Source organism: Osmerus mordax, chromosome 14, assembly GCF_038355195.1.
Source record: "Osmerus mordax isolate fOsmMor3 chromosome 14, fOsmMor3.pri, whole genome shotgun sequence".
NCBI classification, from domain to species: Eukaryota; Metazoa; Chordata; class Actinopteri; order Osmeriformes; family Osmeridae; genus Osmerus; species Osmerus mordax.
Window position 1 is genome coordinate 15,536,591 of NC_090063.1, and position 25,115 is coordinate 15,561,705.

At 52.1% G+C, this 25,115-nt stretch overlaps 1 protein-coding gene across 2 annotated transcripts in view; it reads left to right on the forward strand.

The window, feature by feature from the left end:
* Positions 1–460: 460 nt before the first annotated feature.
* The window catches only part of LOC136956515 (WD repeat-containing protein 70), a 49,310-nt gene continuing 24,655 nt past the window's right edge, over positions 461–25,115 (forward strand). Inside the window, exons 1-10 of one of the 2 annotated variants that reach the window (XM_067250425.1) lie at positions 461–518; positions 940–990; positions 1,246–1,329; positions 1,654–1,753; positions 2,076–2,283; positions 3,684–3,743; positions 4,338–4,471; positions 7,552–7,705; positions 9,678–9,754; positions 18,832–19,006. In XM_067250425.1, the coding sequence (XP_067106526.1) occupies positions 494–518; positions 940–990; positions 1,246–1,329; positions 1,654–1,753; positions 2,076–2,283; positions 3,684–3,743; positions 4,338–4,471; positions 7,552–7,705; positions 9,678–9,754; positions 18,832–19,006 (1,068 nt within the window). In that variant the 5' untranslated portion in view covers positions 461–493. The remainder of the gene's footprint in view (positions 519–939; positions 991–1,245; positions 1,330–1,653; positions 1,754–2,075; positions 2,284–3,683; positions 3,744–4,337; positions 4,472–7,551; positions 7,706–9,677; positions 9,755–18,831; positions 19,007–25,115) is intronic. The other variant, XM_067250426.1, reaches the window with a different exon arrangement.

Sequence of the window (25,115 nt, forward strand, 5' to 3'; positions counted from 1 at the left end):
TTGTGTTTTTGTCTCACGTTTATTTGTACTGTTTTATTGTTTAGATAAAGATGTTGCTTCAAGAGAATAATGTGACTGTTTCTTGTGCGAAAGAGGAAAGTCGTTATATAATTGTGGGCTCGTATACTGCAGCGACAATTCCCACCCATACTGCTGGCACACAGCAGCCGGCTGTCACCGGGTCACAAAACGTGGTCACCCTACCAGACAGACTGTCCACACGTTTCAGCATTCTAGAACAGACGTAAACAAACGCACGTGTTGTAATAAAGCAAAAATCCTGCATTAAGATAATACATTTTTAATCATCACTCGTCAGTGTTTAAGCATTTGACATAGTGGATACACCATTTGCTAATGGGTAACTGTGGGAAACGTCGACTTATTGTCAGTGTTTCTTACCCCGGAAAGCCGGATGTTTAAGGCGATTGTCCCGGCGTCTAAAACGTATCATCCACGTGACGTTTTGTTTTCTGTCTGAGCGGGGAACATCATGGATCCCAGCAAAGTGGGAAAAGGTATCTACCTAACTATATTTATGTATATGTTATTTTTGGACTGATGGTACACACGGTGGTGCATGAGAAATGTATGAACCTCATTCATTGTTTTCTACAAGAACTGACGTTCTCTCATGCAAGTCAGAAAGTGGACTGTAGCTAGCTAGTTAGCTAGCAGGCTTGTTTGTTGGCATGGTGTCTTGAGTAGCTAGCAGCTAGTAATCTACACATACTTGTAAACTGAAGAGGTTTTATTTAGTAAAAGGTTTGCTCAGCGATACCACTCAGTGGTGAAATAATTAGTTAGCTAGCTAGCCACCACGTAGAGTAGCCACATCACGTTCGATGCGTTCATTAGCAATAGCTAAACTAGACTGAATGAAACTGACACAAATGCCTAACGTGTTAAGTCTAAAAGTTTGTATTTTCTGCTTTTCAGAGTCTGACGAAGATGCGGACATGGCCTCCATCATGGGGTTCTCTGGCTTTGGTATGATGTGGAATATTGTCATATGCCAATATGAACAGTGAGGCGGGGAAACACACATAAACCTAAACAGCTGCATGTATTGTAATGCATTCATTTAGCCGTCGATCTGTTATCCAAAGCGACGTACGTAGGAGGATCTTAACCTCTGACCTATTCATAGATGGTCAAATGCTGTAAACGATAAGCAGTTCTCTTTCTGCATGTGTGTCAGTGATATGTACATTATGGTATGTTAATAATCTGTCCGTGTAACAGGTAAGAAGGCCAGAACCTTTGATTTGGACGCCATCTTTGAGCAGACCCGGAGAACAGCCATAGAAAGGAGCCAGCATGTGTTAGGTGAGTTGTTTAAAGTGTTAAAAGGCTGTGTGTATGAAAGAAAGGTGTGTGTGTGTGAGAGAGAGAGAGAGAGAGAGAGAGAGAGATGTGTGTGTGTGTGAGAGAGAGAAAGAGAGAGAGAGATAGGTGTGTGTGAGAGAGTTGTGTGCGTGTGTTTGAGAGAGAGATCGGTATGTTTGTGTGTGTGAGAGAGTTGTGTGCGCGTGTGTGAGAGAGAGAGAGTTGTGTTTGCGTGTGTGAGAGAGAGTTGTGTGTGCGTGTGTGAGAGAGAGAGAGTTGTGTGTGTGTGTGTGTTGTCTCTAACCCCGGCTGTGTCATCCTCAGAGGACAGGATGAAGGAGGATGCAGGCGAGGGCTCCCAGTCTGCCAAGCCTTCAGGCCCGGCCAAGAGAGACAAGCCCCAAGGCCCAGCTAAAGCCCCCAGGTACGCCTGCCAATCATAGGCTAGCAACCAGGGGTGTCGAAGTGTGTGTTGGGGGGGGGGGGGGAGTGGGACTGACTACCCAGGGCCCCAATGGGGGGTGGGAGTAGATGTAGAACCTATTAGCTGTATGACTCAAGGGGCCTGTGTTCTCCAACAGTTTATGTGTAACTTATAGCTGTATAACTCATAGGCGTATGTCTTGTACTATCTATTCATCTAGCAGACATTTTTATCGTAAGCAACGTACGGAACAGGGGTGTGATTTGAACCTGCGAACCTCTGGATGGGCAGTGGGCTTCTCTAACCACTGAGCTTGCTCCAGCAGGAAGCAGGAGAGCGAGAGCAGCAGTGGAGACAGTGACTCCGACTCGAGTCTCATCGGCCCCCCGGTGCCCCCCAGCCTCACGGCTGAGGAGGAGGATGGGGACTTTGTGGGCCCCCCCCTGCCCCCAGGGTACACCGGCAGCACAGCTAACGATGACGACGACGATGATGATGATGATGATGACATGCAGGACGACGAAGATGATGTAAGTTGACAGTGGCTAGTTATCAGTCCACGTTTTTCTCCGTTCTTGTGTTCTTGCGAACTCGTTTGACGTCATCTTTCATTGCCCAAGTACGGTTCCAATCCAAAGAACACAAGTCACCAAGAACGCCAAAAATACCCGGAAATGTTCTTGATCCGCCCCTTTTATTGAGGATGCATCGGATGGTGACTTGGTCAGCGAGAACGCATCTGATTTCCCAGAAGTCATTGCAAGAACACACACATCTCAAATCGTTCTCCGTCCTCGTGGTCTTGCAAGACCGTTCTCGCAAGACGCTTGGCAAGAACGTTCTTCTCAAGAACGCAAGTACTTTCTTAGCGTTCTTCGGATTGTTAAACAGTCATTGTTTTACGTTTTGGCACCTGCTCTGACATTGACTTCCTTATAATCATGGTACAATATATATATATTATAAAATATATATAGTATCACTTCAGTAGGATTTTGAATGTTTTAGGGCGCTCTACCACTAGAGGGCAATGTAGTCTCAGAGCACCCCGAGCACAGCTTCAGCAGAATTATCTTGTGAGCTGATTCAGTGCATTGTGTATTTAGCTTTTATTCACTGGAGGATTAGCATGCTGGAGTTTCTAAGCAGATTCAGGGTTTCATTATCACACCAAGCTTCTTACATCCTCGTCTCAAAGCCTGTTTGCATCGCTTTGAGTCCTCCTGGCCTCCCGTAGTGCACCACCCATAGACAGCAGACCAGATGGTATCCTCATTGACAACTTGTGCTTTATCATCTTAGTCACTGGGCCTCCCTCGCATTTTCTCTCTCTATCTCCCTCTCTCTCCCCATACATCCCTCTCTTTCCCTTCCTCTCCCTCTCCCTCCATCGCTTTCCGTCTCTCTCTTTCTCCCTCCCTCTCTCCCTCTCCCTCCCTCGCTCTCCCTCTCCCTCCCTCACTCTCCCTCCCTCGCTCTCCCTTCCTCTCCCTCCCTCTCCCTTCCTCTCCCTCCCTCGCTCTCCCTCCCTCCCTCCCCCTCTCCCTCCCTCCCCCTGAGCAGTAAACGTCTCCTTGCTGTGTGCTGGTTATGGGTGATGCTCGCCAGACTCCCAGAGTTCTCAGGGCAGGTGGGATGTCAGAGCCTCCGCTGATGTCACGCTGATGTCACAGCCCCGGGCTGATCTCTGCCTGCCTATTGGGTGCAGGTGTACCGGGTTCTAGTACGGCTGTGTCACTCGGGCCATGAAAGCTGATATATAATGTACGACTGAGCCAGGGTGCTACCATGCATGTATGACAGTCTATTTCTTGTCTCTCTCTTATTCCCTTTTTTTGTATTTCTTCTGTCTGTCTTTCTCCCTCTCCCTCTCTCTTTCTCCCTCTCTCTCCCTTTGTCATCTTTTTCTCTCCCTCTCTCTATCTCTCAGAATCCAGTGAAAAAGATTCCAGACACCCATGAGATTTCTCTGCAGCATGGCACCAAAGTAGTAAGTTCTTACATCTCTCATCCCCTCTCCTCATCCCCTCCCCTCGCCCCTCTCATCCCCTCTCCTCACCTCTCTCATCCCCTCTCCTCACCCCTCTCATCCCCTCTCCTCACCCCCTCTCATCCCCTCTCCTCACCCCCTCTCCTCACCCCTTTCACCCCCTCTCCTCACCCCTCTCATCCCCTCTCCTCACCCCTCTCATCCCCTCTCCTCACCCCTCTCATCCCCTCTCCTCACCCCCTCTCCTCACCCCCTCTCATCCCCTCTCCTCACCCCTCTCATCCCCTCTCCTCACCCCCTCTCATCCCCTCTCCTCACCCCCTCTCCTCACCCCTCTCATCCCCTCTCCTCACCCCTCTCATCCCCTCTCCTCGATGTGTATATGAAAGGGAGTCAGGTGGCTGAGCGGTTAGAGAATCGGGCTAGTAATCAGAAGGTCGCCGGTTCGATTCCCGGCTGTGCCTAATGACGTTGTGTCCTTGGGCAAGGCACTTCACCCTACTTGCCTCGGGGAGAATGTCCCTGTACATTTAGCGTCTGCTAAATGACTAAATGTAAATCCTGGTGCTGTCTGACGAGCCCCTGTCCTCCCAGGTGTCGGCCCTGGCGCTGGACCCCTCAGGGGCGCGTCTGGTCACCGGGGGCTACGACTTTGACGTGCGTTTCTGGGACTTCGCCGGCATGGACGCTGCCCTGCAGGCCTTCCGCTCCCTGCAGCCCTGCGAGTGGTGAGAGCTGCCAGAGAACACACACTGACACACACACTAACACACACACACACACTGACACACACACTGACACACACACTGACACACACACTGACACACACACACACACTGACACACACACTGACACACACACACACACTGACACACACACACACACTGACACACACACTGACACACACTGACACACACACTAACACACACACACACTGGACCATACACACACACACACTGACACACACACTGACACACACACTAACACACACACACACACTGACACACACACTGACACACACACTAACACACACTAACACACACACACACACTGACACACACACTGACACACACACACACACTGACACACACACTAACACACACACACACACTGGACCATACACACACACACACTGACCCACACACTGGCCCATACACACACTGACACACTCACAGACACGTGTACACACACACACACACACACAAGCCCACACACACATAATGGGCCACACACACACACTGGCCCACACACATACATGCATACACTATACATCTGTACATCAGATCACACACACACCTGCATACACTAGCTGCCTTTTATTTAACGAGGACAAACATGTGTTTTACACGCATACACACACACACACGCATACACACGCATACACACACACACACGCATACACACGCATACACACACACACACGCATACACACGCATACACACACACACACGCATACACACACACACACGCATACACACACACACACGCATACACACGCATACACACACACACACGCATACACACGCATACACGCATACACACACACACGCATGGACACACACACACGAATACACACACACGCATACACACACGTGTGTCCATGCGTGTTTAATTAGCCACAGAACCCATCCGAGAACTAGTTCTCTGGTGTTTTAGGAACCAATGAGCTGAGCTGGACCGGGCTTTCCCTCTGTTTTATTAGCAGAACTGAACGCCACATTTAGCCTGATTGCGGTGCTATCCATTAGCCTCCGTGGTCCCTGACACGCTGGACCTTATTTGGGCTGCAGCGTGAGACCCTGCTCCCTTCTCTCCAGAGCAGGAAGGGTGATAGGAAAAGCTCAGCGGTTAGAGCATTTGCCTGCAGATTAATAGGTTGCAGGTTAAAATCCCCCTGGAGGTTGCTGGGTAAAATACAATAACAGAATACAATATTGTATCCGAATACAATATTATTAATATGAATAATACAAGTTCTATGTACAGGCGCATATACAAGTTGTATTAGACTAATACAACTTTATTGTAAATGAACACAATCGCAAAGACTTTTCTCTGGCCTCCATAAAGCTGAGCCAATCAGGAGTCTGGGTTCAGTGGGGCCTCTGAGTGCGTCGTAACCCCTGGAGACGGGGGCATCGGCTCTACCGCTGCTGTTGGCTGAGCGTTGCTCCGGAAACACTGCTGTCCCATTTCCCTCCTGCTGTGGTAATGCTGGGTCTCATTGACCTGGATTGCTATCTGTACTTACTTTGTTTGAGTGCGTGTATGTGCAGGAGAGAGAATGTGTGTGTCTAACATTAAAGAGTTTGGTTTATCCTCCACAGATGCACAGAATATTGTTGACGTTAGTAAACTAAACAAACGTTTGTTTTGTTTGTCAAAGCGTAGAGAAAAGTGTTTTTGTTGAAAAGCACACCAGGCCAGAGTAGTGGAAAACAATTTCAGATTGAAATCCCTAACAGTGACGCCTTCTCGTCGTGTGTGTGTGTGTGTGTTTTCCAGCTGCTGTCTGACGATGGCTGAGCTCGTTTTACACTAGTGTATTGTAGAGTCGGTTCACAAAACCAGATAGAGACCTTGCCTGTGTGGTACCGAACCAAACGGACCTCGCATCACACACGCGTGTCCGACAGTTTCACACACGCTTTCCGCCCCGTGTAATGTCGCCGTTCCCATGGTAACAGAGAGAGAGCCTGTCATTAGTTTTGTGTTTGTCCGTTTCACAAGGATTAAAAGTTACATAACAATGCGTCTGGCACTGAGGTCTCGCACTGTCGCTCACGCAAACTAGCAGATGTCTTACAGGGGTTGACATGTTTGGGCCACTTGTCCTTCGGGCAAGTTAGACACATTTTTTACTTGTCCAACACCTGAATGTACTTGTCCAAAACAAAAACATTTGTCAAAAGTTTGGAACTTTTGACTGAAAAAGACAACTATAGACAGATAGCAAATTGATAAACGTTATTTTATAACTGATTGGGCTTGTTTTGTACAAATTACTTGGTCACTGTGACATTGACATCTTAACAGGCAGACATACATGTGTAAAAGAGCTTGTTCCTTTTGAACAAAGAGGAGGATCTGAAATGATAACTAGAGAGGGTTCTATTTCTGGGGAAATTGTGGGGTGTGCTCCTGTATTTTTACATTTACACATTTAGTCATTTTTGACTTAATGGTTGGGAGTTTTGTCTGTAGTTGATGCTAGTTAGCCACCGCTGCGCTGCTAGCCTAGAGCTAGCTACGTCTTTCACACACGCCATCCTCATACTGCATCATCAGTCCGCCCCTCACCTGCCTCTCCCCTCAGAGCCTGGGCATGCTACGCTAACCTCAAACACCTCTCTTATCCCAATCCTCTTTCCCCCCTCTGCCAGGCATGCAATGCTAACGCTGATGCTAGCCTCATTCACATCTCTTACCCCATCCTCGGTCTCCTCCTCCAGAGCCAGCCAGGCATTATAAGCAGTGGCGAAAATCTGCTATCAATTTTGGGGGGGACAATTGTATGACATTTTCTCAAGGGCAATTCTTGAGGGGGACATCAAAATTACTGCTGTAACACATTGCCTACATTGTAATGAGTTAAATGCCCGTTAAGAGCGTCTGCTAAATGACTAAAATGTAAAGGTACATTATTAATATTATTTAAATGTACTTATGTTTACAGTGATTTATTGGGGGGGACAAATCATATTTTTCCCAGGATGGGGGGGGTCGTGTTCCCCGGGGATTTCCGCCTATGGTTAAAAGCTACGCTAACCCTAAAGCTAACCTCATGCTCTTCTCATCCTCCTCTCAGCCACCAGATCAAGTCTCTGCAGTACAGCAACACCGGCGACGTCGTCCTGGTGGTGTCGGGAAACGCCCAGGCCAAGGTGTTGGACCGAGACGGATTTAACGTCATGGAGTGTGTGAAAGGGGACCAGTATATCGTGGACATGGCCAACACTAAGGTGTGTGTGTGTGTGTGTGTGTGTGTGTGTGTGTGTGTGTGTGTGTGTGTGTGTGTGTGTGTGTGTGTGTGTGTGTGTGTGTGTGTGTGTGTGTGTGTGTGTGTGTGTGTGTGTGTGTGTGTGTGTGTGTGTGTGTGTGTGTGTGTGTGTGTGTGTGTGTGGGAGCAGTAAAGCAAGTTAGCCATACCTTTTTATTAGGGGTGTGAATCTTTTAGTACCTCATGATTAAAAATTTGTTGCGATTTGTGAATCGATTTGAATCCCTAGAAGACTGAATCACGATTCAATGTGAATTGTTTTTTTACCCCACCACTACTTTTTATGATCCCAGCCATTCTGTGTGTGTGTGTGTGTGTGTGTAAAGGGGCACAGTACACCAAGGTAGGTGTGTGTGTGTGTGTGTGTGTGTGTGTGTGTGTGTGTGTGTGTGTGTGTGTGTGTGTGTGTGTGTGTGTGTGTGTGTGTGTGTGTGGGCTGTAAGAGGAGTGTTGACTGTGTTTAATCCGTTCCCATGGAGTCTTGCCGAGTCCAGGCAGTGATTCGATCCAGAGTCTGGATGACTGAAGGTGACCTGCCTGATGTTCTGTGTCTAAATACTGCTCACTACTTCCTCTCTCCCCCCCCTCTCTCTCGCTCTCTCTTTCACCCCTCTCCTTTTCTCTCTCCACTCTCATCCTCTCTTTCTTCCTTCTTCTCTTTCTCTCCACCTCTCTCCCTCTCTCATCCTCTCTTTCTTCCTTCTTCTCTTTCTCTCCACCTCTCTCCCTCTCTCATCCTCTCTTTCTTCCTTCTTCTCTTTCTCTCTACCTCTCTACCTCTCTCATCCTCACTCTCTCCTTCTTTCCTTCACAAGAGATCAGGCATGCACCATCTCTCCCGCTCTCCTCTTTCTTACTTAATCACCCATGTACACTCATCTGTCACTACGTGTGTACACACACACACACTCTTTCTCTCCAATACACACACACACACTCTTTCTCTCCAATACACACACACACACTCTTTCTCTCCAATACACACACACACACTCTTTCTCTCCAATACACACACACACACTCTTTCTCTCCAATACACACACACACATCCTCTCTCTCCAATACACACACACACATCCTTTCTCTCCAATACTCTAACAGACACACACTCTCTCTCTGCAGCACACACTCAGGGGCTCTCCTCGTAGTCCAGAGATCTTGATTTCCCTGCCGGAGCTGGTAGTGATTAAGTGCCTTTGATGTGGTGTTTACTGTTAGTGTGTTGAAGCCTGTTTCTCTTTAGCCATTGGGCAATTTGCTGTCTCTGCTCTGTTAGGGGGGGGGGGGAGTGTGTATAGCAGTTCAGATGTGCATAACAATGGAAGTTACCTCCCTTCAATTAAAGCACTATCAGTGCGAACAGGGCCTGTTTGTTTTTGATGCCCTTTTCCAGAACATGGAAGCGATCGAGTCATTTAGCATGTCGCCTCGCTACAGCGTGTGTTTGTGTGTGTGTGTGTGTGTGTGTGGGGGGGGGGGGGGGGGGAGTGAGCGTCATGTGTCGTAAACATTTACAGCCGACCTGCAGATGAGGAGGAAGTGTGTGTTACTGTCCAGGCACTGCCTGCAGTCATGGTAACAGCAGTCTGCTAAGAGTGTGTGACAGGAAGCAGCAGGCTGGCCTCTCACACACACACACACAGAGTCCCCTGGGCCAGCTGCAGTGTATGAGAGCCTCTCTCGCAGTCCTGGCTGTACTGGTGTGTGTGTGTGTGTGTGTGTGGAGCAGCACCTTGCAGGAGGGAGTAATCCTTCCTCTGGTCTCTCGTTAATCATCCCATCGTCCTCTGTGGTCACAGGTGGAGGGTTCAGCCTCTAACCACAGAAGAAGGTAGAGGTTTGAGTCTCCTGTTGTTAAATGTAGAGTTGTCAGCCTCTTCTGTGGTAACAGGTGCAGGTTTGAGCTGGTGTTGTTTGTGTGTGTGGTCCTCCAGGGTCACACGGCCATGCTGAACAGTGGCTGCTGGCACCCCAAGATCAAGGAAGAGTTCATGACCTGCTCCAACGACGGGTGAGTCACACACACGTGTGCTGTGTGTATGTGCTGTGTGTGTGCAGTATACGTGCAGTGTCTTTGCGTCACTATCCCGTGTAGCTGACCTTGACTGAGGGGTCAGTGAGTTTGATCAAAGTGAGATGGGCCTGGGTCCCTCTGCCCCCCTCCGGCTGTGATCCCCGCAGTGAGATTACGGGGGATCCAGTCCCTCCAGCAGCCCGCTCTGAGGGGACTACCCTAAATGGTTGGAACAGGACATCAAGCAGCCCACTAATCCCAGACCATTCCCCCCCCTCCTCCCCAGACCATGCCCCCCCCCCCCCCCCTCCCCAGCTCAGTACAGCAGAGGAGACCACGTCAGAGGAGAGGAGTGCACAGCAGAGTAGAAGAGAGTAGAGTCCAGCAGAGGACAGTAAAGAGGACAGCACAGAGCACAGTAGAATGAAGAGTAGACTACTTCAGACTACAGCAGAGTAGTGTAAAGAGTTGAGTAGAGAATAGAGGTCCACAGAATAGAGCCTGGTAGAATAGAGTAGAGTGGAGAGTACAGTAGAGTAGACCCCAGGGTAACGCTCCGAGTCAGAGCAGCTGTGGATGTAGGGGAGACTCCAGAGAAAACACAGGCTGTCAGCACCCTGGTCGCCAGGGAGGGAGAGAGGGAGAGGAGGGGGGAGAGAGGGAGAGGAGGGGGGAGAGAGGGAGAGGAGGGGGGAGAGAGGGAGAGGAGGGGGGAGAGAGGGAGAGGAGGGGGGAGAGAGGGAGAGGAGGGGGGAGAGAGGGACAGGAGGGAGGGAGAGAGGGACAGGAGGGAGGGAGAGAGGAGGGGGAGAGAGGGAGAGGAGGGGGGAGAGAGGGAGAGGAGGGGGGAGAGAGGGACAGGAGGGGGGAGGGAGGAGGGGGGAGAGAGGGAGAGGAGGGGAGAGAGAGGGACAGGAGGGGGGAGAGAGGGAGAGGAGGGGGGAGAGAGGGAGAGGAGGGGGGAGAGAGGGACAGGAGGGAGGGAGAGAGGGACAGGAGGGAGGGAGAGAGGAGGGGGGAGAGAGGGACAGGAGGGGGGAGAGAGGGAGAGGAGGGGGGAGAGAGGGAGAGGAGGGGGGAGAGAGGGACAGGAGGGGGGAGAGAGGGAGAGGAGGGGGGAGAGAGGGACAGGAGGGAGGGAGAGAGGGACAGGAGGGAGGGAGAGAGGAGGGGGGAGAGAGGGAGAGGAGGGGGGAGAGAGGGACAGGAGGGGGGAGAGAGGGACAGGAGGGAGGGAGAGAGGAGGGGGGAGAGAGAGAGGAGAGCTTCTGCTTCTAACTGCACTGTTTACCAGAGCTCCAGGGATTCTGAAAGAAGTCCATTCTGTCTCTTTCTGTATCACTCGTTCTCCCGCTCTTTCCCTCCCTTTATTTTTCTCACTCCCTCTCCCTTTTGTTCTCTCCGCCTCTCCTCTCTCTTCTCCTCTTTCTCCCTGACTCACACACACACACACACTCTTTTCCCTCCCTTTCCCTCTTCACTTTCTCTCCTCCTCACCTGCTCTATCGGCTGGCCCAGTGGGGAGTGGTGTGTGCGTGCGTGCGTGCGTGCGTGCGTGCGTGCGCGTGCGTGTGTGTGTGACTTTGACCATAGACCAGCAGTGAGCCAACAGTGTACCCTTGCTGGCCTGGAAGGCACTGTTGTCTACCTCCTCTCACACACACACACACACACGTGCACAGAGGGAGGTTTGACCACCCAGGCCTCTTTTCATTCCCCCTCTCATCAACGGGCAGTGAAACCAGGCTGCCTGACCCTCTCTCTCCCTGTGAACATCCAGCAAGCTGCTGCCTCTAAACTCAGGAATGCTATTCACACCGAAATCTGTTGTTTTGGAAGTGATAGTCAGGCACTTCTCAACCTCTGTCGTAACCTCCCGTCTATTTCTGCGTCGTTTTGGATCGAAGTTAGGAGCGTCTGAAATAAATGAAAAAATGTCAGTGTAATGAATCAGTAGAGTTTCTCTCTGATGAGTTTGGTGAGGATATCAGGTTTCACAGATGGATGTTTTCTAGATGTTTCCGTCCCAGAAGATACAGTCTTGGACTCTGATGCCGATGTGCAGAGTCATATTTTCAGGTTATTTTTTATCGCTCTTGACATGTTCAATTTGGTAACGAGCTTACCCGCTTGGACAGCGGCTGCCGAGCTGTCAACGTTTCCCTTCTCCGGCCGTTTGAGAGTTTTTGTGAACGGCAAACAGCCTCACTCCTTTTTCCTCCGAGTTCAGATTCTCACTGAGTGTAGACTCGCGTCATGGAACCCTCTGGTGAAAAGGACACCTGTTTGACAGCCTCAGAAAGAGGAATTCTCCTGACCAAATTACAACTGTGGACTCTTAAAACGGGGGATTTTTGGACGAGGAGCGATGGGTTCTCCTGACACACGCACACACACACACACACACACATTGGCCTGAGCAGTGCGAGGAATGTTTTTCTGGGGTGTGGAATGCCAGGGATTCCCTCCATGCTGGTGAGGCCTTCCCAGCAAATAGGGAGGCTGGGATGTGTACCTTGAGGAGAGACTCTTGCTGAGTCCGCCCACCTCACACACACTCACACACACACACCCGCCCTGGTGAGGTTAGACATGGACATTGTCACACCGCAAGACCGATGGCAGTCTTGTCATTCCAGCGTGCACCGCCGCCATCCTCATAACCCTAACCCGCCTCCACACGTCCTCCTAGCCCCCCCCCCCCCCCCCCCCCCCCCCCCCCGCCCCCTGGCCCTGGTGAGGATACGGGCTCCCACACAGGAAGTTCTCTGTCTTCTCTTCTTCTGCTGTAATCCGACCCCACGCCCTGGCAGTCCTTTTACTCATCCCTAAAGCTCGGCTCATTTTCGGCATACCGCACCTGTCAGGCGTACCTCTCCCTCGAACCCAACGCCCCCCACCTCCAGCCCGCTGCATTAAGCCCCGGGGATGACCTCTTGGGAGGGGCTGAGCTGGGGTCTGGGGCTTGTTAAGTGCAATTCAGACGCCGATACGAGGAGGGGTGACGAGGACGCCCGGCCCTGGAGAGAACATGCCGGAATGGCGGGGCCGCTCGACACGCCGGGTTCATCCAGCGAGCGTCAGGCGGGGGCCCCGGCCTTACACAGGAAGCGTTCCGTGTCCGGAGAGCGCGCATTCCGTTCCCGTAGAAACGGGGGGAACCTTGGATGGATGGATGGATGGATGGATGGATGGATGGAGGGCGGACAGAGGGACCACGTCCTTCTCCAACCCTGTCATGCATGGCCTCCTGTTTCTGGCTATATGCCCTGGAGGATAAATAATCTATCCATCTATAACTCAATCCATAACTATCCATCTCTCTTTCTATCCCTTATCCATCCATCTCTCTATCCACCTGTCTATTCATCTGTTTCTCCATCTCTTTCTCTCTATCTTCTATCCATCTCTCATGTTCAACATGGGCTGTCATGCTGTCCCTCTGACTGCAGTAGGACTGGAGTGCGGTGCAGTTAACAGGCCCCACCTGCACTGGGCTGGCATTGGGATTAAGCAGATTACAAACACAAGCTGGTCATATCGATAAGCCTTTGTATCCTGCTAAGGATACCAGCAGGTTAAGCCCTTATGTAAACTGAAGGAGACTCGGAGCCCTAGTGAGGATTGTGGGCTTGGTGCTGGATCAGCTTTATCAGGTTAGGGTCTTACCTGGGTCCCCATTCTGACAGAAACGTCTTTTTGGGTGGTGGTGGTGGGGGGGAGATTGACCCCCTACCCACCAGCCCATCCTCTTACTTTCTCCTTTCCTCCTCTGGGCCCTGCTCCCCAAAGAAGAACATCTCCTGTCTCTACCCCCCTCCCCCAAACTTCCCTCCATGGCCCACGTCAAGGCCTCCATGCCTGGCCTCCATGCCTGGCCTCCATGCCTGGCCTCCATGCCACAGCCTCCATGCCACAGCCTCCATGCCACAGCCTCCATGCCACAGCCTCCATGCCTGGCCTCCATGCCTGGCCTCCATGCCTGGCCTCCATGCCTGGCCTCCATGCCACAGCCTCCATGCCACAGCCCTAACCTAGCCTCACCCTGGGCCCCAAACTGAGCTTTTAATTATCCTCTCCTTTCTCCCTATCCTCCTTATCCCCCCTCCCCATCTGCGGAGCCACCCCCAGACAGGCCCTGGAGACCTGAAGCCCAACAGATAGCATCTGAGTGGTTGTGTGAATGGCTGCGTTCTCCGTGTGAAGCGCTCCACGCATGAACGAGGCTGTATGGCTGTCGTCTTTTATCAGGCTCTCTCTCTCGCACCCCTCCTCTCGCCGTGTCTTAAGAAGCTTGTACAGGAAACACGCGAGCGTTGATTGAGGGGAGCACAACGTCGGCTTGGGGGGAGTAAGATGGGAATGGGGGAGAAGGGAGGCGGGGGAGACGAGAGGCGGGGGAGAAGGGAGGCGGGGGAGACGAGAGGCGGGGGAGAAGGGAGGCGGGGGAGATGGGAGGCGGGGGAGACGAGAGGCGGGGGGAAAAGGGAGGCGGGGGAGAAGGGAGGCGGGAGAGAAGGGAGGCGGGGGGAAAAGGGAGGCGGGGGGGAAGGGAGGCGGGGGAGAAGGGTGGCGGGGGGGAAGGGAGGCGGGGGGAGACGAGAGGCGGGGGTAGAAGGGAGGCGGGAGAGAAGGGAGGCGGGAGAGAAGGGAGGCGGGGGAGACGAGAGGCGGGGGAAAAGGGAGGCGGGGGGAAAAGGGAGGCGGGGGGAAAAGGGAGGCGGGGGGGAAGGGAGGCGGGAGAGAAGGGAGGCGGGAGAGAAGGGAGGCGGGGGAGACGAGAGGCGGGGGGAAAGGGAGGCGGGGGGGAAGGGAGGCGGGGGGGAAGAGTTGGGGGGGTCTTTTGTGTGCCCTGTGTGATGTTTTGGTTCTGCTTCCCTTTAGCGCTGCATGAATGTGTTGCCACCTCGTTAAATGGCTCTGAGCCGGAGCTGCCTGGGTTGTCATTCATGGAACAGATTCAAAACATCTCAACATGGAGCTTGAAAAGGGTTTTTGGAAAAGAAAGAAACACGTTCCTCTCTGGTTGTTTACAGAGTAGTGGTCGTTGGGAAGTCCGGGTTGAATAGCAGCCTTGTTCTATCCGTTCCTCTTCTCCTCCGGTTAACCCGGAGGGTTAAGGGAGTCAGGTGGCTGAGCGGTTAGGGATTAGGTTCGATCCCCGGCTCTGCCAAATGACGTGTCCTTGGGCAAGGCACTTCACCCTACTTGCCTCGGGTGAATGTCCCTGTACTTAGTCGCTCTGGATAAGAGCGTCTGCTAAATGACTAAATGTAAATGTAAAGGTTACATTTACATTTAGTCATTTAGCAAACGCTCTTGTCATTTAGCAAAGTGCCTTGCCCAAACCTTTCCCAGGGCAGGGAGTGAAGGTCCATGTGGAGCCCAGGTGAGTGGTGACAGCAGGCCTGCGCCAGCTCTCCAGCCCAGATATCCTCCATCTCTTCTGCCCTCCAGCCTTCCAATCTCCCCATCCCTCCATCCTCCCGTCCTCCAGGCCCTGTCGGCCGGCCCTGCAGCAAGCAGCAGTGTTTTGGAAAGAGTCTCTGAGCTGAATAGGGTTCCTGCCGTTGTGTGCCAGTGTAAAGGTCATGTTGTGTTTACTGTGACAGACGGCTGCGCTGTGCTGTAAACATGACAGAGATGTCTGCCAGGGCGAGCAGGTGGAGCTATCAGTCAGTTTCCCCACGCCTGTCACACGCGTGTGGACACACACGCTTATGTACATACACATACACACACACACAGTACACACACACAGTACACACACACATTTTTAAAACACGCCCACACTCAAACTAGACACAGGTTTGAACACACACATTTAAATACTTAGACATTTCCAACTACACACACACGATTTGATAAAGGCATACATGCACGTTTACTCACACACACGTTTAAACACACACCTTTACACATGCACGTTTTTTCAAACAGACATCAGTAAAGTGTACCCATTCAACAGGCTTCCTGAGGGGAATGTTTTGGCTGGAGCCCCCTCAGCTCTCTGGAGACTGAGTTTATCACGGCCCTGCCAATACAGATGTCTCACACTGACACCTGTGTCAGAATGTCATCCTTATCCAAACACGGTTCTCTCTGACTGAATGTGTCTGTGTGTCGTCAGGGCAGGCAAGTGTGGAGATATCCATGTAGGAATCTGTGCCTGGTTGTTAATAGTGGTGCTGTGTGTGTGAGAGAAACAGAGTGTGTGTGTGTCCGTGCATGTGTGTGTCCACGTAGGAATCTGTGTCTGGCTGTTAGTAGCTGTCTTGTCTTATTGTTTACACTCCCCAGGTGACCCGTGACCCCTGAGGTCACCGTTTTAGTGGGAGGTCGTAGGTCAAAGACACTTGGACACGCTCAGTCGTGCGTGTGTGTACGTGCGCGTGTGTGTGTTTGAAAGAGAGACAAGGAAAGGGCGAGAAAGAGGTTGTGAGGTGTAGAGAGAGAGCGTGTGGGGGGGGCAAGAAAGAGGGAGGGGGAGATGAAAAGAGAGGGAGAGGCAGGCATAGAGAGAGGGGGAGGATTGGAAGAGAGGTAGAGGAAGTGAGAGAAAGCGGGAGGTGAAGAGAGAAGAGGCAGGCAGAGAGAGAGAGAGGGGGGGGGGAATGGAAGAGGTAGAGTAAGACGTGAGAGGGGAAGAGAGGGAGGGAGGGGAAGATAAAGGGGGCGAGAGAGATGGAGAGGAAGCTAGGGAAACGAGGGGGGAGGGAAAGAGAGGGAAATAAACTTTGAAACTTTGCTCTATTGAGACATTCAGAGGGAGCGTGGAAAGCAGGAGAAAGAGAAGGAGAGAGAGAGAGAGAGAGAGAGAGAGAGACGGAAGGAAGAAAGAAGAGAGGGAGAGGAGAGAGGGAGAGAAGGAGAGAGAGAGAGAGAGAGAGAGAGAAGAAGAGAGAGAGACAGAAAGAAGAAGAGAGAGAGGTCACAGGATGGCCATGGTGAGCAGTCGTGACCCGACACATGGCACCAGGCGCCTGTGACTGTCCTCAACAAGGCGTGTCTGAGCTGATCTGACAGTGCTGGCCCCTACGTACACCCTCCTCTCTCTCTCTATCTGTCCCTCTCTCTCTCTGTCCCTCTCTCTCTCTGTCCCTCTCTCTATCTGTCCCTCTCTCTCTCTGTCCCTCTCTCTCTCTGTCCCTCTCTCTCTCTGTCCCTCTCTCTCTCTGTCCCTCTCTCTCTCTGTCCCTCTCTCTATCTGTCCCTCTCTCTCTCTGTCCCTCTCTCTCTCTGTCCCTCTCTCTCTCTGTCCCTCTCTCTCTCTGTCCCTCTCTCTCTCTGTCCCTCTCTCTCTGTCCCTCTCTCTCTCTGTCCCTCTCTCTCTCTGTCCCTCTCTCTCTCTGTCCCTCTCTCTCTCTGTCCCTCTCTCTCTCTGTCCCTCTCTCTCTCACTCTCTGTCCCTCCCCCTCTCTCTGTCTGTCCCTCCCTCTCTCTCTCTCTCTCCATTCCCCCACTTTCTTTTTCCTCCCTCTCTCACTCTTGTCACCTCTGGGTCTACTTCCCTCTCACTCTTTTTCCACTCTATTTATCCTCTCTCTCCTTCCCCCACCATCTGTCTTTCACCTCTCCATTGTCTGGTTTGCTCTCTCCTCCGGTGCCTCTCTCCTCTACCTCGTCACGGCCTCTTCGCTCCGGCAGGTGAGTGTCGGGGTCAAGTGAGTCGAGGAGGGAGCCAGGATACAGTGTTGAGCGTGTGGCTGACCTTTCTAGTGACTCCCTAGTGACATGCGTCGTCAGGTCAAAGGTCGCCTCCTTCCATGACGTCTTAGTCACATGACTGCCGCTCACTCTAAGGAGTATTACTGTAGTCAGAGAGAGAAACACTTCCTGACACAGATGTTCTAAATATAGCGTGTTTATAGATTTGGATGGAGCGTTGCAGTGTGTTTAATCTTTTCCGGGCCCCCTCGGAAAAGATACTACCCAGTTTACTATTCATAATACTGTAAAAAAAACAAAACAAAACTCTGTTATTAACACTTATTAATAGCTGGCTCTAATTTGGAGTTCCTTGGCCCAGTGGAGGCTCACAGCGAATGCTCGTACTTCCACTCAACAACATGCAGTCAGCTGCCGCCATGTTTGTGTGTCAACACATCTGTGTCAGGGAATGTCTGTATAGCTCGCTGTATAAACTCTCAGGCTAACCATCGCTCTCTCTCTTCCTCTCTGTCTCTGTCTCTCTACCTCCCTTCGAGCTGTTTGTCTCTCTCTCCCCCCGTGTATTCAGGCCTCTCCAGTCCTGTGTGAGGGAGGTGTAATGTGTGGAGCAGATGCAGGCGGGAGAATCAGGATTTCATGCAGGCTTCAGACACGCCTGTCAGCCTCATCTGCTCTGCCCTCTCTCGCCCCCCTCTCTCTCTTCCATCTCTTCTCTCTCTTTCTGTCTCACCTCCATCCTCTCTCTTTTCTGTCTCTTTTCCTCTTTCCTCTCACTCTGTTTCTTCTCTTTCCTCTGCCCTCTCTCTTTCCTGTTCCTTCCTGTCCTCGCCCTCTCCTCATCAGATTGAGTCACACTAACTACCCACTGTGTGAAGTATCACACAAGCCAGTAGAAGCTCTGGTGAGGTACATTTACATTTAGTCATTTAGCAGACGCTCTTATCCAGAGTGTAAGTAAGTAAGTAAGTACAGGGACATTCTCCCTGAGGCAAGTAGGGTGAAGTGCCTTGCCCAAGGACACAACGTCATTTGGCAGAGCCAGGGATCGAACCAGCAACCTTCTGATTACTAGCCCGATTCCTTAACCGCTCAGACTCCCTGAGGTAGTGCTAAGAGACATTTCTAGAGTGAATGACAACATCTATAGGTGCCTGGAGTTCTCACGGGCTCAGTCACAGGGACATGTCATGGGGATATTGCTGTGTAATGTGTAAACCAGACTTGTGTGTTTCAATGTTTCTAACTCTGTCCCCCGATCTCTTCCTCTCACTTTCTCTCACTTCCTTTATCTCTCTCCCTCTTTCTCTCACCCTCTCTCACTGTCTCCTCTCCCTCTCTCACTCACCCTCTCTCTCTTCCACCCCTTTATCTCTGTCTCTTCCTCCCCCCCCCCCCCCCCATAGAACCGTGCGGACGTGGGACGTGAACTCGGACAAGAAGCACAAGGCGGTGTTCAAGCCTCGCTCCCTGCAGGGGAAGAGGGTGATCCCTACCTGCTGCAGCTACAGCCGGGACGGCAGGCTGGTGGCCGCCGGCTGCCAGGACGGAACCATCCAGATCTGGGACAGGAACCTCAGCGTGAGTGGCCGTCCTGTGTCTCGCACGCGTGCAGAACGCCGCCGAGCGCACACGCTCCGGCATGCACACTTATATACACACACACAGGCAAACTCACACACACACACCCTTGCATGCACGCGTACATTCACATACACACTTGGTAAACACATACACACTGGCAAACACACACACACACAGGCAGTTGCACACAAGCACGTGCAAATAATTGTGCACACACACACACACACAGTGAGAAGGAAAGCAGGAAGCCTGTGTTTTCTGGGCAGTAAAAGCAGGCTGCTCTGTCTGCACGGCCCAGGGATGTGTGATCTGCAGGGGGTCATTCTGTCTCTGGGCAAGGGTCAGAGATCAAAAGGTCACCAACACTGAGCAGGTCCTGGCGGTAAATAAAGCCCTAGGTGGGAAAGTGGCATCTGTATTTGGTTAACGGCCTCAGCTCGAACCATCCTGTCTGTCTAGTGTCTGTGGAGAAGAATGTGTAGTCTATCTGACTAGGTTGACTGAGCGAAACGAGTGAAATGTAACCACAAAGTAGGACTGGCCTCACTCTTGAGTCTAGGCTGCAGACTCTTTTGTCCATATAAAGGGTCATACAGAAGGGGGGTTTCAAACCTGCAACCTTTAGATCCGAATTCAAATGCTCTAACCACCGAGCTATGCCAGATAGTGGAACTTAATTAGCGGCACGGGTGAATCTGGTTGAATCTGGTCTGTAGGACACAGTTTTCTGGTGGCCGAGTTTCCATGATGTCTGCCCAGGGAGGCCATGACTCAGCAAGAAGCCCCTGGTGTAACAGAGTGGTCTCTACACTACCTGGACTTCATATCAACCATGACTCAGCGGTGAAAACAGCCCCTGGTGGTGGGTCATGTAGCTGGGTCAGCGGGTGGTGTCGTGTGAGGGTGAGGTGGTGGGATGGAGCGCGGGTGGTGTCGTGTGAGGGTGAGGTGGTGTGATGGAGCGCGGGTGGTGTCGTGTGAGGGTGAGGTGGTGTGATGGAGCGCGGGCGAACTGAAACTTTCTGGGAGGCCTGATGCGTTCCACTCTGTACTTTTCCAACGCTCGTCAATTATGCTAATTATCCTATTAAGTAATCAAAAGACAACGCCACAAACGCCACTGGGAAAACGCCACAAAAACAGTTTCTTCCCCTCTGCTGTTGGCCTCTTCAACAAGGCCAAGGGACCACACTGACTCAAATGACTTATTGCTTAAAACACTCTGCTTTTGCACTGCACCACAACATGGTATCTTGTACATTTGTATTTTTTGTAATATTTGTATTTTTATATTGTAATTTACGGCAACTTATATTTATTCCACTCAGTACTGCTAGTCTATGTACCCTTAGTATAGTTAGTCCACATATTTAAATTTTAGGTATATGTTTATTGTATGCACCTTCCTGCCAAAGCAAATTCCTTGTCTGTGCAAACTTTCATGGCGAATAAATCCCTTTCTGATTCTGATTCTGAAGAGCGCATTCCATCTCTCCGGTACGGGACGGGACGGGACGGGCATTGTGTGTTTTGGCTCCCGTTCTGTGTTCCTCTAACCTGACTCGCCACATAGGTTGTTACACATCACCATCTGGGAAGTTGTCCTTTGGAAAAGGGCAGGCCCTTTCAAACAATACTTTGCGGGTGATTGGATGGATCGTCTGTCTGTCACAGGCTAACATCAACCACCTGTAGCTGCCGCTAGTTCCTGATACGGTTCAGGTTGGTCCAAACCACTGTGTTTCGGGCGCAAACGTATAAGTTGGAGCTGGGAAAGATCGTGTGGTCATGATCTCGCAAATCCAAATCTCGCTCCTGGCCTTTCTAGCCTGCCTGGCTACCCATGATCCTCTCTGCCTGAGGGCTTTATTCGCTGACACGTCTCTGTTCAGTGTCATGGCGGAGGGGGGAAATGACACGTCGGGACTTCCTGTGGAGGGACCTAGAGAGCGAGACAGAGGGTTTGGCAGGGTAGTGCTCACAGGCTCTTTCACAGCTGTCACAGGCAACCTCACCTTCTCTGAGGGGGGGGGGGGAAGAGAGCGTGAGAGAGGGAGAGAGAGAGAAGCAGAGAGAGAGAGACTGAACAAGAGTGGGAGAGAGGCTGGAGAAACTGAAACCATCAGTAGAGATTGAGGAGGTGTCAGATTGTCGGTACATCAGGCTGACTTCCTCCTGATTATGACTACCTCCTCAACTTTTATTACTTCTCACTCGCTTTCCCAGCGTTCATAAAGAGACCAGCTGGAGGGCTACAGCCCTCGCTCTCTCTCCCGTTTTCACCTCTGCTCGGTCCTCTGCTTCAGCCATTAAGTGGACAAAAGGGCTGCAGAGCTGCAGCTACGGTATCTATGGTTTCATGTTTTGTGACCCGCCATCGGGACCGGTGGTGTTTATGTCAAGAGAGATTTTTTATTTCAGGGGGGGGGGGGAGGGGGGATTTCTTTCGTTGTTCCTCCGAGTTGCAGAGCATCTGTGACATGAGTGATGCTGGTGAATAACTGTCCTGCTATCCCCCCCTCAGGTCTCTGCCAGCTCTCCATCCCCCCGCCCCGGCCTCCTCCCCCAGCCCCAGCTTGTAACAGCAGGCTAGGAGAGATTGGGTAAAAGCACTCAGAATTTATAACCGCTTCTTCATCCAGACTAAATATTTAGCCAGCATCCCGTAGCAGCTTACAATAACAGTCAGCGTTGGCTTGCCAGTGGCAATGCCTGGCCTGGGAAGGGGGGCTGGACTGGGGGGGGAGGTTGGCCTCATCCATGCCCTCTATTCAGTGGCTTCTGCAGTTATATCATGGAAGATGATCAAATCGGTCCAAATACAACTTTATTTGAAGAGATGTTTTTACAAGCAATGTCACATAGTGCTTCACATGTGCCCAGAGATTGGCACCTGTAACCAACCTAAACCCTCACAAAGACGAGGAAAAACTACCTACCGTAGTGCGAAACTAGAGAGCTAACCTTAACCTAAACCCTAACGCTGACTTTAACCTTGATGTGCCCAAGCGTGGTGAACCCAGGTAGGACAGGTAGTATAACATGTTAGGACTCTTGCTATTACTCATGGGAAGGCTATGTAGCTTGCAGACAACACCAATCATCTCCCTGACCTTGTTCCAGCGCTGAGCCAGAGGAGAACTTATTGAGGATGACGGATCATTCCCCCCAAGCTCACAGGAGCCTGATTGATCCAGAGCTGGAAGTCAGCAAGGAAAGAGGCCGTGATTGGAGGCTTGATCTCCTGGCAACCTGTCGCCGTGCCAGGGGTTTCAAGGGGCTCCGTGGTTACCGTTGCCGGGTGATTCTGGTATGTCTCACCCGACCTGGAAGGGCTCACGTCTGGGTGAGCGGTCCAGGCCTCGGTTCCAGAACATTAGCGCAGAAGCTTCTGGAATGCGGTTGCGTCATTGTTCAGCGTTCTCCTCAGAGCACTCCAGACTACAAAGTGGGATCGCTCCCGGCCTCGAGGGTTTGATCAGCGCTTACCGTTTCACGGTCAGGAGACGGTCAGTGTTGTCGTAAGTAGCAGGGGTGGGTGGGGGGGGGGGGTGCAGTTACAAAGTCTTATGAATCCAGGAACCATGGAGTCCTTTTTATGTTGTTGTTGCCAGTTCAGTTTTTTGGTCTGCACCACTCAAACGTGTCTAGACAGAGAAAGTCTTGATGCCCCTCTCATGACCCACCCTCCCTCCCTCTCCCTCCCTCCCTCCCCCCCCCTCCCTCACTGTGCCTGTGCTACAGAGCCGGCCAACACATCATTTGCAGCCGCTGGCCTAATGGGACCCGAGCTCAACAATGTGACTCTGTACAGTGTCACTGTAAACCAGTAAATCCCCCGGTCATAAAAGATGTGGGCCGGGGAGGCTTGGCTGGGAACTTGAGGTTTCCAGGAGGACCAGTGGATGTGTTTAGAGGAGCGGCCCTGACAGCCAGCTACAGCAGCTAGGCGCTGTGCTTTACGAGCCTGTCTTCTGGGACGTCTTTGCAGTGTGATCTGACTGCTTACCCGGACCTCCGCATATCCCAAGCAGCTTCTCCTAATCTTCCCCCAGCCTCCACCAGCCCCTACCCCCTAACTCAGCCTCCACCAGCCCCTACCCCCTAACTCAGCCTCCACCAGCCCCTACCCCCTAACTCAGCCTCCACCAGCCCCTACCCCCTAACTCAGCCTCCACCAGCCCCTACCCCCTAACTCAGCCTCCACCAGCCCCTACCCCCTAACTCAGCCTCCACCAGCCCCTACCCCCTAACTCAGCCTCCACCAGCCCCTACCCCCTAACTCAGCCTCCACCAGCCCCTACCCCCTAACTCAGCCTCCACCAGCCCCTACCCCCTAACTCAGCCTCCACCAGCCCCTACCCCCTAACTCAGCCTCCACCAGCCCCTACCCCCTAACTCAGCCTCCACCAGCCCCTACCCCCTAACTCAGCCTCCACCAGCCCCTACCCCCTAACTCAGCCTCCACCAGCCCCTACCCCCTAACTCAGCCTCCACCAGCCCCTACCCCCTAACTCAGCCTCCACCAGCCCCTACCCCCTAACTCAGCCTCCACCAGCCCCTACCCCCTAACTCAGCCTCCACCAGCCCCTACCCCCTAACTCAGCCTCCACCAGCCCCTACCCCCTAACTCAGCCTCCACCAGCCCCTACCCCCTAACTCAGCCTCCACCAGCCCCTACCCCCTAACTCAGCCTCCACCAGCCCCTACCCCCTAACTCAGCCTCCACCAGCCCCTACCCCCTAACTCAGCCTCCACCAGCCCCTACCCCCTAACTCAGCCTCCACCAGCCCCTACCCCCTAACTCAGCCTCCACCAGCCCCTACCCCCTAACTCAGCCTCCACCAGCCCCTACCCCCTAACTCAGCCTCCACCAGCCCCTACCCCCTAACTCAGCCTCCACCAGCCCCTACCCCCTAACTCAGCCTCCACCAGCCCCTACCCCCTAACTCAGCCTCCACCAGCCCCTACCCCCTAACTCAGCCTCCACCAGCCCCTACCCCCTAACTCAGCCTCCACAGTCTTCATTCCAAACCTCCATTCCAGCTGGGAAGCAAGCAGACTCTTATGGAACAGGAAGTGGTGCTTGTCTGGTGTAAGGAATGCCAAAGACAGTGTCCGAAACATCTTGATCTGCCTCTATTTTGAGCTTGGTGGAGAAAGGAACCCCTGCAGGATAACAGACTCCTGGACTGGACTGCCAGTGGGCAGGACAGAAGATGGAGGAGCAGGAGGTAGCCTGGAGGACACACACACACACACACACACACACACACACATAAACACACACACACACACATAAACACACACACACACACACACACACACACACACACACACACATAAACACATGTACTCACTCGCACATATATATACTCTCTCACACACACACTACCACTTGTTGATTTCCATGAAGGATCAGAGCAGCTGTTGGGAGCTGTAGTTTGGCCGCTAGATCCTTGGAAGAGGTCAGCTCGACTCCACGACCCACTGTGTACAGAGGTCACCTTAAAGTCGCTCAGGTGTGTGTGTGTGTGTGTGTGTGTGGGAAAGAGAGGAGAGCAGTGAGCGGGGGATTTACAATATTTATGTAACGTCGCTCAGATAACATGTTTAGGGCTGTGGTAGATCTATATCAGAAGCTGCCCAGGATGAAACTCAATCCAGGGCTATGTCCTGAGCTTACATTTACATTTAGTCATTTAGCAGACGCTCTTATCCAGAGCGACTTGTCCCTGCATTCTCCCCGGGGCAAGTAGGGTGAAGTGCCTTGCCCAAGGACACAACGTCATTTGACACGGCCGGGAATCGAACTGGCAACCTTCAGATTACTAGCCCAACTCCCTCACCGCTCAGCCACCTGACTCCCTGAGTTTCCCTGCCCTGCCGCCCTGGAGCAAACGTGTCCAATGCTCACTGGCATCCCGGTTGCTCTGGTTGAAATGCGCTCCATACGTATCTGCGTGGACCTACTGTCCTTTATTAGTTCAGTGGTAGAACATTTAGCTGCAGATCAAGAAGGTCACAGGTTCAAATCCCTCTTCGAATGGTCCTTTGATATGAAAGTCTTCCTCATAGAAACATGACCAGGATCATGTCAGCGGTT